Genomic DNA, 12124 nt, shown 5'->3' on the forward strand with positions numbered 1-12124 from the left:
CTCTTCACTGAAATAGCACCGCTACTACAATTGGCTGCGTCTATAAAACAGTCCAATGCGGGGCCACGCATAGGCAGAGAGGCCGCTGGTCTATAGATGCGAGTGATGCCGGGAATTGTAGTAGTGGCGCTATTTCAATGCAACGGCCGGCCAGCTGCAATTCATATTTAGGATTCCTTTGGGGGCCAAAAAAAGGATGTTGTCAGAGTTTGACACCCCTGATATAAGGCAACCAAGTATGAAAGAAGAGATGCAAGGAGGGGAGTTATGATTGAGGGTCTATACTGGCCTCTTTGTGCCTCCAGCCCTTTGCTGCTAACAGGAACAAGTGTTCACATTTAGAAGCAGTGGTTTGATTTGCAGATGTGAGTACGTGAAAGAGAGCAGTGAGAGGAGAAATAGGATGAACATGCCCAGTCTCTGAGATGTCTGAAATGTAATAACATGATGGGCATGTTATAACATGATAACTAATTGCATAATAACTAATTGCACTATATTATGAGTATCATAGACTCTGGAAGATCGAGTTTGGGTGTTGCAGCTTCTTGTATGGCATCACCAGTGGTTATGGTTTGCATGATGTAATGACTTACTCCTCTCATGGACTTCAGTGACTTCTTCATGGGCTTGAGTTATGGTTGGGTCAGGTGATGCCATTATAAATCTTTTTACACCTTGGAAGTAATACCCCACCAACCTTTCAGTTATATTTCAGATATCTCGAAGATTACTGTCTGCTGATTTGTCCTAATCTAAGTGCATGTCCCCTCTTTTGACATCACAGTATTACTTGATATAACACTTACTAAGCTCAGCCCAAAAGTCTCTGCCTGCTGATTTGTCAGAATCTAAGCATATGCCCTTCCCCCTATGAAATCATGACATCTGAGGGCTATAAACTGGGAAGCAGAGGGACCCTCAGTATTATTCATTCATGTGGAGATTCTGCAACAGCAATGCTCACCCCAGCACCTGGAAAGCCTAGCATGGCTCATGCCATTTCTGATGGATCTGCTAGGGAAGACTGGGTGATCAAAGGGACTAACTATCGTCCCCCCATGGGCATGGCACTCCCAGCCCCATGGTCACTAAATGGGCAGGATTATCTGTCATACGTATCCTACCTGCTAGCTTTAGGTTAGGCACGCTCCTGGCCGGTAGGTATACAAGGTAAGTAGCAGTAGGATCATTTGATCAGATCTCCGCCATTGACTGGCAGCTCATCTGTTTTCCAGCTTCATCCATGGGGTGCCTGGCTGAGACATTGTGGCCTTGGCAGCATATTAGCACATGGCAGTGGATTTTTGATGCCTGTAATGCCCAGCATTTCCCCTCAGTTAGCAGGGGGCAAATTGTGAACAGAGAGAGAAGCCGCCACTCTAACCAATCTTTTCCATTGCTCCTATTGCCACCTTGCCAAAATGGAATAGCTTGTGTGCCCAGCTGGCCCTCAGAGCTGTGCCAGCCTAAGCCCTAGCTGGAAATGACTTAGGTGATGGGCCGGGCTAAGAATATTACACTATCGCACTCCAGGAGGTGCGGTAACCCTTAGCAATCATTGCAAAGATCTATATACCTCTGCAGAATGAATACTATGTCTTTTTTTATCTTTCTTTTTTCTCAAAAGGGTGGGTTTTTTGCCATGACGAGGGGTATTTATGTTCACCATTTCATGCATTTTGGCTGCCATGATAACAGTGAGCTGCATCTATCCAGAATCCATCAAATGTGTGTAATGAGTAGTTCCTCCATTCCTCTCCCTATACACACATACATACATCAACATACCAGATCATCAGATACAAGCAGAATATCACACCTCATCATATGCCCTGCAGAGTATCACACCTCATCATATGCATATGCCTGCAGAGTATCACACCTCATCATATGCATATGCCTGCAGATTATCACACCTCATCATTTATATACCTACAGATAATCATATTTTATCATATATACCTGCAGAGTATCACACCTGGTCATATATACCTGCACAGTATCACAACCCATAACAAAAATTTGGAGAATATCACACCCTATCATATATGCCTGCCGAGTACCACTTCCATCACAAATACCTGCAGAGTATCACACTTCATCCCATATACCTGCAGAATATCACACCTCATCTTTTATATATTCCTGAAGAGTATCACACCTCATCCTTTATACCTGCACAGTATCACTCCTCATCATATATACCTGTGAGTATCACACCTCATCCTATGTCCCTACAAAGTATCACACCTCATCTTCTAAAGCTGCAGAATATCACCCCTCATTGTATATATTCACAGATTATCACACCTCACCCTATGCCCCTGCAGAGTATCACTTCTCATCATATATCTTCCTCCAGAGTATCACACCTCATCACATATATACCTGCAGAGTATCACACCTCATCCTATGCCCCTGCAAAGTATCACAGCTCATCATATATAGCTGCAGAATATCACACCTCATTGTATATACCTCATTGGGGAAGAATGTCACCCCCACAGATGCCACAATGATCATTAGTGTCACTTATACTGATTTCTCATTGCTTCGGGATCCCTGACAACCTCTGGAGGAATCCTGGTTTATACGGACAAGTGCTTTGTGTTTACTTTATATCAGCTTTACAAACTCACAAATGGAATCATTTAGAGACCGGATGAAAGGTTTGGCATAAAATAACAGTTTTTATAAGTAATTTATACATTTATAGAGGCGTTCCAAGGAGGGACAACCAAGTACAGAGGGACTTATATCTGGGTAAGGACTTTATTCTAGGAGAGGGACGGTTCCTCCCAATCAGGCATCACTGTGGCTCAGTGGTTAGCAATCTGATCTTTGCAGTTCCAGGTTCGAATTTTGGCCAGGTCACTATCTGCATGGAGTTTGCTGGTTCTCCCCGTGTTTGTGTGAATTTCCACCCACATTCCAAAAACATGCAGTCAGGTTAGTTGGTTTCCCCCCCTAATTGTACTTAAGCTGTATAAAGACATATGACTATGGTAGAGACATTAGATTGTGAGACCGTTTGAGGGTCAGATAGTGACATGACCATGGACTTTGTACAGCGCTGTGTAATATGTCGGTGCTATATAAATAATGGATGATAATAATAATAATAAGGGACATTTAGGAATGTCAGAGCAGATAAGGAAAGGGATGGCACAATACTAGGTGAGGGAAATAAAGTATAAAGCACAGTACATGGTGGGCTTGGGGTGAGCTGTAGGCTTTCCATTCAGTCTTTATCGCTGTAACATGAAGATAGAAGGGGAGGGACCCTCCAAAAATGTTTTGAAAACCCCCACATATTTACATTATATATAGGTAGCCATACTTTTATATAATGATAAAAATGTGGTGATTGGTCGCTTTAGCTGAAGTGTCACATGATGACAATTGTTATTACACAGTATTTATATAGCACCATCATATTATACAGCGCTGTACAAAGTCCAAGTTCTGTCACTTTCACCTGCGCAACATTTCCAAAATCCGCCCCAAAACATTTCCAAAATCTCTCATCTGGACTACTGTAACAACTACTGTACTGGTGGGAAGCCAATTAACCTAACTGCATGTTTTTAGAATGTGGGAGGCACCCAAAGGAAAACCACACAAACATAGGGAGAACCTACAAACTCCATGCAGACGATGTCCTGGTTGAGATTCGAATCTGGGACCTATCACTGCAAAGGCCAGAGTGCTAACCACTGAATCACCATGCTATTTGATGTGTTGTCTGATCCCAATAGCTGCAGGGGCCCCTATGGCTGAGCATAGTCCCTGGGCCCTCGTGCAGCTGCATGAGCTCATAATTAGCTGTCATAACCACAGCACAGCATTAGCCTTCCAAACGGGTTATGATAAATGGTGCCGACAGAGGGCGCTGCTCGCGTTAAACTCTCCTCACTAGCATTGCTTCCGGCCGCTCTTGTCTGAGACCAGCTTTCTCCCACAATCCCATAGTGGTTCCGGGTTAAGGGTCGGTTGTTGCGGCTGCGTTTGTTTTGGGTGATGATCTCGGTGCAGTTTGCTGCACAACATGGCCAACCTGCCGCCCGGGGACCCCAAGCTGGTGTCTCTGATTGTCAATCACCTGAAGAGCCAGGGACTGTTCGACCAGTTCCGCCGCGACTGCCTGGCTGATGTGGACACGAAGGTGAGAGCTGAGAGTGGACCGAGGTGCCCCCTGGGGGGGGAGGGTTGTGTATGTGTGTGCAGGCTTCCAAGAGAACCTGTCACTGCACCAGCCTGTTACTGGAAGGAAAGAGATAAGGCAGCACCACAGGAACCTCAATATGTATTTTGTATTGTTACCCTGAGTGTCAGCAATATGCAAACCATGCAAGCCCCAGGTCAGAGCTCAGCCCCCCACCCTGTCAATGTGTGAGATGTGGGGTGGCATGGCTGTGGTGGTGCTGTGTTTGGCGAGACTCTCGTGCATTTGGTGCTGCGTTGGTGTGGTCCCTCCTGCGTTTGGTGCTGCGTTGGCGTGGTCCCTCCTGTGTTTGGTGTTGCGTTGGCGTGGTCCCTTCTGCGTTTGGCGGGGCTCTCTTGCATTTGGCGCTGCGTTGGCGTGGTCCCTCCAGCGTTTGGCGCCGGGGTTGGCGTGGTCCCTCCAGCGTTTGGGTGGTCCCTCCAGCGTTTGGCGCCGGGGTTGGCGTGGTCCCTCCTGTGTTTGGCAGGGCTCTCGTGCATTTGGCACTGCGTTGGTGTGGTTCCTCCCGCGTTTGGCGCTACGTTGGCTTGGTCCCTTCTGCGTTTGGCGGGGCTCTCGTGCATTTGGCGCTGCGTTGATGTGGTCCCTCCTGTGTTTGGCGCTGCCTTGGCGTGGTCCCTCCAGTGTTTGGCGCCGGGGTTGGCGTGCACCCTCCTGTGTTTGATGCAGCGTTGGTGGGTCTCAGTTTACATACAATACACAGAGGCGGTGACTCTTCAATAACGCAGGACAGTCCCAGGCAGGGTCTGATGCTTCTCTTACAGCACAGTGTGCACATATTCCTCTACAAGGAGTGTGCAGCATTGCATTGGGGATTGCACGAAGGATTGGAGGTCTAGGCTGGTGTATCACACAGTGATATCTTGGTTCTAGTGTCTTCCAGTGATTGGAGTTGTATTGTTTTGCATGTGGACCCTTGGTGGGAGGGGAGTTAAATGAAAGCAATATCTGCAGAGCTAAGTATAGGACTGGGGAGCAAGGCAATAATGTTAGTGCACTAGGCAGGAGGGTTCAGGTTGCTTTCAGGTCAAAATTATAGTTAATATATATATATATATATATAACTAAAATTTACCTAATTACTTGCCTGGTCCAGTTCAGAAGACAGCTAACAATAGTAAAATACATCTTTTGTCTGCTTAAACTGCAACTTCCATGGAATAGCGGGCATATTCTGGTGTCTGATTTGTTTTTCAATGGAAAGTTCTATTACTGGAATACTAATGTGGAAATAGTGAATGGCTCTCGCATTGATTTGTCAGGCTAGATACTACAGGAGCAGGTTGTATTTCAGAGTTCTCCAGGGTTATGCATCTTGGCACACTTCATATTAGAAATGGAATCTAATTTGCAAGCCTGTTATTGTCTGCTATTCAGTGTTTTATACAATGTTTCTGACCTGGATTCAATGAACCTGGCCAGGCAACCTTAGGCTGACCATCTTGAAATTGTCCGTGCCGGTAACCTGGTGTGGAGTAAAGGATTATTTGCATGGCGTGTGAGAATATATTGTTATTTCTATGCTGTTGTGCAGTCTGAATCGGTGGGGGAGGGTCGGCTTGTTTTGTCTGGAAAATTACTTTTATGGGAGCCCAGGTCCAGCCACATTCGGGTGTTCTGTACAGGAAGTTAGGTATCTCAGGAGATGTTTCTTCTAGTCGCATACTTAGGAGGACATTGATTTCATTTAAATAGGAATAAGGAGAATTGTATAGCTGAATGTATTGGTGGAAATGGTATGTCTGATAGATATCTGTAGAATAAAAAGCAGGATAATTTGTACAGAACATTGTTTCTGTGTTATGGTATATATAGAAAGCTGCTTGTAAAGCATTCTTTGTGTGTGATTCTCCCTGAATGTTGAGGCAGCAAGGCTACTTCTCTTAGTAAAGATGATTTCCAGTGATAATACCCACACATTTGTATGAGGCTTTAATATACCCATTGCTATCACAAGGCTTTTTACAATTACTTCTTACCCATTGCAATCTTTGGGTACACTGTGTAAGTCTTTCTGTTCTTCAGCTAGCAAAAATGAAATAGAGAAGAGTTGTACGGAGCCCTGACTTTATTAGAAGACCTGGAGAGCTGCCAATTCTTTGCACTTGTCATGTGAAAAATGTGTACTTTTATCAGTGTATCTCAAAATGCTTTTAAACCCAGTATAAGTTGTGTATATTGTGTTGAGTCAATATTTTGCAGTTATTTATGAAATACCAATTTTACTTTAACTTTTGTTTTCATTATAGAAGCAGAACAATCTACTAATTCTTCAAAAATAATAAACCAGTCCTTTATATCTATAATTACAATGGCGTAATATCTTCTCTTTTTCTTTGTGTGTCCTGTAGCCTGCATACCAAAATTTGAGACAACGTGTTGACAATTTTGTGTCCAATCACTTGGCAAATCACACCTGGAGTCCCCATTTAAACAAGAATCAGCTGCGGAATAACATCAGACAGCAGGTGCTCAAGTGAGTCTCATCTTCGACAAAAAATGGTTTATTCTGCGGGTTTTCTTCTTTAAACTTCTAACTCTCTTTCATTTTTCGGCATTTCAACTGAAGTGTAAATTATACGTGACCATTGGTTTTATACAAATGATTACTAAATAGTATTTTCTCAAGTTGTAATGCAGATTACCTGTGAAAGCATGCCTATATCTAATGTTATTATATAGGAAATGTTTTTCTACAGAAGGCTATCTTGTGCTAAACACAATCTATATGCAGCTGCTCACAAGCGGCTATAAATCTATATCCACAAAGAATTGTGGCACATAGGAGTACATATGAAATATCTTTTAAAAGGCTAAGCAACATTCCATACACGTATATCCAGGGACTGATTCAGCAAACTACTACTTGAGTAATAATTTGACATCTGTTTTGGAGCATTTTTATCCTTGTTAGTGCCTCATATGGATTTTTTTTTTTTCTTTAGGTCCGGAATGCTCGAAGCAGGTATTGATCGCATTATATCGCAGGTGGTGGATCCAAAGATAAACCACACATTTAGACCTCAAGTGGAAAAAGTTGTACAAGATTTTCTGGCTACACTACATAACAAGGAGGATCCCAATGCAAATCATGAACAGATTGAAGAGAAGTTTGAATGCTCGGTTTCTAACATTGGTACTTTAATCTTCAATTTGGTTAGATCAACCTTTTGTTAACTTGTGAGCTTTTATATATACCAAGTCACCATGACAGCTATACTCTGTACCAAAAATTGCCTTTAGCAATTATAATGCTGATTACAATAGCCTTGCTTGACATAGGGTTTTCATATGATGATGTTGCATCTCTAACTTTAGCAAAACAGCTGATCACTGGGGGGTTTTGGTAAGGCTCATCTCTTTATCAGCCATAGCAGGGGCCGTTGTAGAGGTTTTTCTTTTCTATAAAAGTTGGAATCAGTTGTCTAATTTGCATAATTAAACATATTTCTATATTAGGAATCCATAAACCTTTTTATTTGGTGCCCTGGTAAAATCGGGGTTGCCAGGGAATCTGAGCAATCCCAGATCCCCCTGCTTGATAAAAAAACTCCTGCATGGTAGTTATGTCATACCAGCACTGCCAAACTAGATGCTCGACGATTGTCTCCAGGTAGAAGTAGGTAAGACTTTAGTTCTGCTTAAAGAGTTGCTAGGCTGCATGTGATCCATATGTCATAGCTATCATAGTGATCACATGCTTGGGGACTACTGCTTGCTGACATGAGAAATGTTTGTAAATGTTTCCTAGCTCTGAATGTTGTGCTGGGTATTGTTTACATAGAGATTGTGGGCAAAATGGTATTACATCTGCATGAATAGTTTGGATGCATACACAGTTTTCAGTTTATTATTTATGGAAGTATTGTAACTAGTTTCTTCAATCTACTTTTTCCCTGAAAGGATCCATCCCTGCAGTTGGACCTAGCACAAGTGTAGCCAATGATGCTATGTCTATTTTGGAAACCATAAGTTCCTTAAATCAAGAAGCTACAGCTGCCCGGGCCTTAACAGAAAATACTAACCAAAAAAACACTGAAAAGGTGTTCAGAAGATTGACACAGCAGACTATAGATCTATTTTCAGAAAAAGATCGTCCCCCAGAGGAGACCCAGGATAACGAAAAAACGTACTTGGAAATCCACAGTGAAAGTGTTGAACAAGTTGTGAAGCAGGAAGATGTAAACGACTATTTTCCTTCTGGGGAGGACCATTCAAATTCAGTTGGCGAAGTAATTGGCTACACCGAAAGCAAAGACATTGTAAATGACATTGATGAGCAACAACCTAAAACGTCTGAAAAACCAGAGAAGAAAGCTGAGGCTGTTGAAAAAGTAGATAAAAAAGATGACAAGAAAGAAACAAAGACAGAAAAGAAGAATGAACATGTAAGAAAGACTGATGAGGCCACAAGGCAGAAGGAGGAGAAATTGATGAAGGAAAAAGAAGGTGACCTAGAATCTTTAAAACATGGCATTGAAAAGAACAGCAGTAAGCAGAAGCCTATTGAGCCTGTGAAAGAAGGTTTGTAACTAGTTCCACATTTTGTAATACATTGTACTACATTTTTTAAGGAAACTTCACTGGAACAATAACCTTAGTGAAGGAAATGAACAACACAGAATTTCTTTTCAATACAGGTAGGAAGAAGCTGTAGATGGGTGGCAGCCCCTGTATTGTGACCACCCAAAAACGGTGGTGTGGTTACTGACAAGTGTTGGCTGGTGCATCTGACTAAAAGGGGCTGGGGAGGTTAGATAAATGTTCAGTAATGGGTTGAAAATCAATATTCTCAAGGTATTTTAAAATTCTTTAAATTAGTCTCCTGAACTTTTTTTTTTTCCTCAGGAAAACTCCGTAGTTTTATTGTAGGACATTAGGATGCACCTGGCTACTTTGTGCCCTAATTAATCAGGAAATACTGCCTTCCCTCTACACTTGAGGCAGCATTTCCTTTTGAAGAGGTGGGTCACCCTGTCAGGTTATCTTTGCCTAGGGTGATTGGTCTCTTTATTGGCCCCACTAATACTGCTGGTTGTGCATATGTGACCAAGACTTTCCTCACTGCAAATGTAAAAGCAAAAAATGGAATTGAATCTTGAAGAAAAAACAATAATTTGGTCTCTATAAAGCAGTGTTTCTCAACCAAGGTTCCATGGAACCCTAGGGTTCCTCCATAGGTTGCTCAGGGTTCTTCAACAATAAGCATTTGTTTCTTTCAAGTCAGTTACTACTTGCTCCCATAAGCTTTTCAGATATTTGCATGGGTCCTTTTTTTCCCACTGACCACTACACTGTGACATGAAGCTGTGGACATTGTCATCATAGGAGGTTCCCTGAGGACCTTACAGTTATTTTAAAGGGTTTCCGTGATAAAAAGTTGAGAGGCTGCTGGGAGGCTTGGATTCTTATGTTAATGGTTTTACTAAATTATAAATTACAAAACAAATATTGAGAATGGTGTATGCCATAAATGTTGTTTTCCTGTAAACAATTTAAAACTCTTACTTCTGTAATACTATTGGTACTTGTGCAGGCCACAATATTAGGGGGAGGGGGCTTAACCTATTTCAAGAGCTTATCTTTTAAATATCTTAATTTCTGTATAAATTGATCCAACCCTCCAGATCGAACATCTGACTCCAAATAAAAGTGCACATTTAGTATAATGAGGTATTATGTCTCACTAATGTTTTTCCCATTTTGTGTTGTAGAATGTCCATCTATTGATTCAGACCTGGATGCTCTGTCAGATGTGACTGTGAGTTCGGTTCACACCAGTGACTTGTCTTCATTTGAAGAAGAAAGTGATGATGAAGAGGTGGCTTTGTCAGATAGTACAGAAGAGGGTGAAATTACTTCTGATGGTATGCCTAGAGTGAATTCTCTTTAGGTGGAGCTTTTGGTTGTGTGTGTGTGTTTTTTTTCCCTCATAAATATAATTATGTTCAAGGAGAAAGAATATTAGAAAAAAATTAGAGCAACACAGGAATTTGATACCTTGGGTTATGCTGCTTCAGGAGGATTTGACACTGGCAACTTAAAAACTTGTAGGTCAGCCCAATATAAACCCCTACTACCAGCATGGATCAGTTTTTTGCTGATGTCCTCTTATAAGGTTTGGTAAAAAAAAAATGCTTTTTTATTGTTTATTTTTGCCTTTTTATGTTTTGCTCAGTGTAAATATATTTGAACAAGTTTCATATTTGTGCTGTGAGATTGGTATTGCACAGCTTTCAGGACAGCGGTCAGCTATAACCTAGGATGACTCTATCCAGGCCTTGCTGAACTGGGCACAAGAAGTGAAGCCTAAAGGTATCTTTTCATTTCCCTAATTTTTTTGAAGAACCCTGATACTTCTTACTTCCTGTTTTATCCCTAGCCTAGGGAGTTAGTCTTCATACTAGACTGGTATTTGGTTATGTATCACTTATGTTACAGTCGGGTCGATTCCACTTAGTTTATAGGGTTTGGGTTTCTTCCTACTTGTTCTGATAATGTCTCCCTGACTCTGTACCCTAGCATACACATTAGGCCTGATTTAATAAAGCTTCCCCTTCAAGGCTGGAGAAGGTACACTTACATCAATGAACCTGGGTGGTCCAGCAAACATGTAATGGAATTGGTCCAGGATTGAGGACATTTGGTAACAAATAGCAAATTACTTTTTAGATTTCAAATATTGCTGAATAACCCAGCTTCACTGATCAGTGTATCTTCTCCAGCCTTAAAAAAAGCTTTAATAAATCAAGGCCATTGTGTTTCTGGCACTATAGAATCTGATCCTGCATTTCAGATTTCAGCCAAAAGTTGAATATTACAGGTAGGGATGTTTTGTGGTTATGAAACAGAATATACAATCTAAAGTATTTGCGCTCAAATATGCAGCATACAACCCTTAAACTGCAATATTTTATCCATTATTAATCAAAATGAATCAGAGAATTATTACAGGGGAAAAATAAAACTTTGTGTTGCTCTAACTAGTTTTTTTATATTGTATCTTTAAATATTTTTATTAACCTGCCTCCTATCAATTTTTAGGTTTAATTCTGCTTTACCCGTTTTTAGGGGGTGGCTAATTTGGGCTTAGCCCTAAAGTAAATTGGTCACCTTTTTAGGTTCCAGTGTTTTGTGTACATTTGCTGTCAAACTCAGGTATACTAATAGTAAGAAGGTTTATCCTTGGCTGGCCCACAAGCTGGGGTGTCAGCAATGCCCCAAAGATGTCAGATCCCTGTGTTCTTTTGATACATGCCACAAAATATTATTCTGTAAGTTTTAAAAAAATCTTTTTGTTCATCTATTATTTATTATTTTTTTTTTTTTTTTTTGGGATGGGGGTAATTAAATATGTATGCGTTTTTAAAAAGTAAAAACTTGTTTTCCTCATTTCTGTAATTGAGTCTGGTGTGAACTATACTAATTTCTGTTCCTTCAGATGAAGACAAGGCAGATGCACAAAACAAGGACAAATCAGCTGGTGAACAGAGTGAAACAAAAGCAAAGGGCACTCGGCATTCCTATGTACACAAACCGTACCTGTATTCAAAGTATTACAGCGACTCTGATGATGAGCTAACTGTGGAACAGCGCAGACAGTCTGTGGTAAGCCTGTGCTTCTAACATGCTGGCTGGTGGTCAATATGAGAGTTATGGGAATTATTGGCTTCAAGTGTGATAGAACAATGTAAAAAGAGTGTTAATTACACTACCTGGGAGAAACATAAAGTCTGAATGTGTGTGTGTAATAAATAAAAAAAAAAAAATATATATATACCGTATTTTTCGGACCATTAGACGCTCCGGACTATAGGACGCACCAGGTTTTCCGCACGGGAAAACAAGAAAAAAAAAAATTCATTTGATTTCCCCTGAGATCCAGCGTGCGGCACT

The 12124-nt window shown here is 41.3% G+C and overlaps 1 protein-coding gene across 1 annotated transcript in view; it reads left to right on the top strand.

Moving 5' to 3' along the window:
- The first annotated feature begins 3985 nt into the window (after nucleotides 1-3985).
- The window catches only part of BOD1L1 (biorientation of chromosomes in cell division 1 like 1), a 25380-nt gene continuing 17241 nt past the window's right edge, over nucleotides 3986-12124 (top strand). Inside the window, exons 1-6 of the mRNA XM_072406883.1 lie at nucleotides 3986-4168; nucleotides 6580-6704; nucleotides 7174-7364; nucleotides 8132-8752; nucleotides 9943-10095; nucleotides 11670-11836. Coding sequence (XP_072262984.1) covers nucleotides 4052-4168; nucleotides 6580-6704; nucleotides 7174-7364; nucleotides 8132-8752; nucleotides 9943-10095; nucleotides 11670-11836 — 1374 coding nt within the window. The 5' untranslated portion in view covers nucleotides 3986-4051. The remainder of the gene's footprint in view (nucleotides 4169-6579; nucleotides 6705-7173; nucleotides 7365-8131; nucleotides 8753-9942; nucleotides 10096-11669; nucleotides 11837-12124) is intronic.

Source organism: Pyxicephalus adspersus, chromosome 3 (assembly GCF_032062135.1).
Source record: "Pyxicephalus adspersus chromosome 3, UCB_Pads_2.0, whole genome shotgun sequence".
NCBI classification, from domain to species: Eukaryota; Metazoa; Chordata; class Amphibia; order Anura; family Pyxicephalidae; genus Pyxicephalus; species Pyxicephalus adspersus.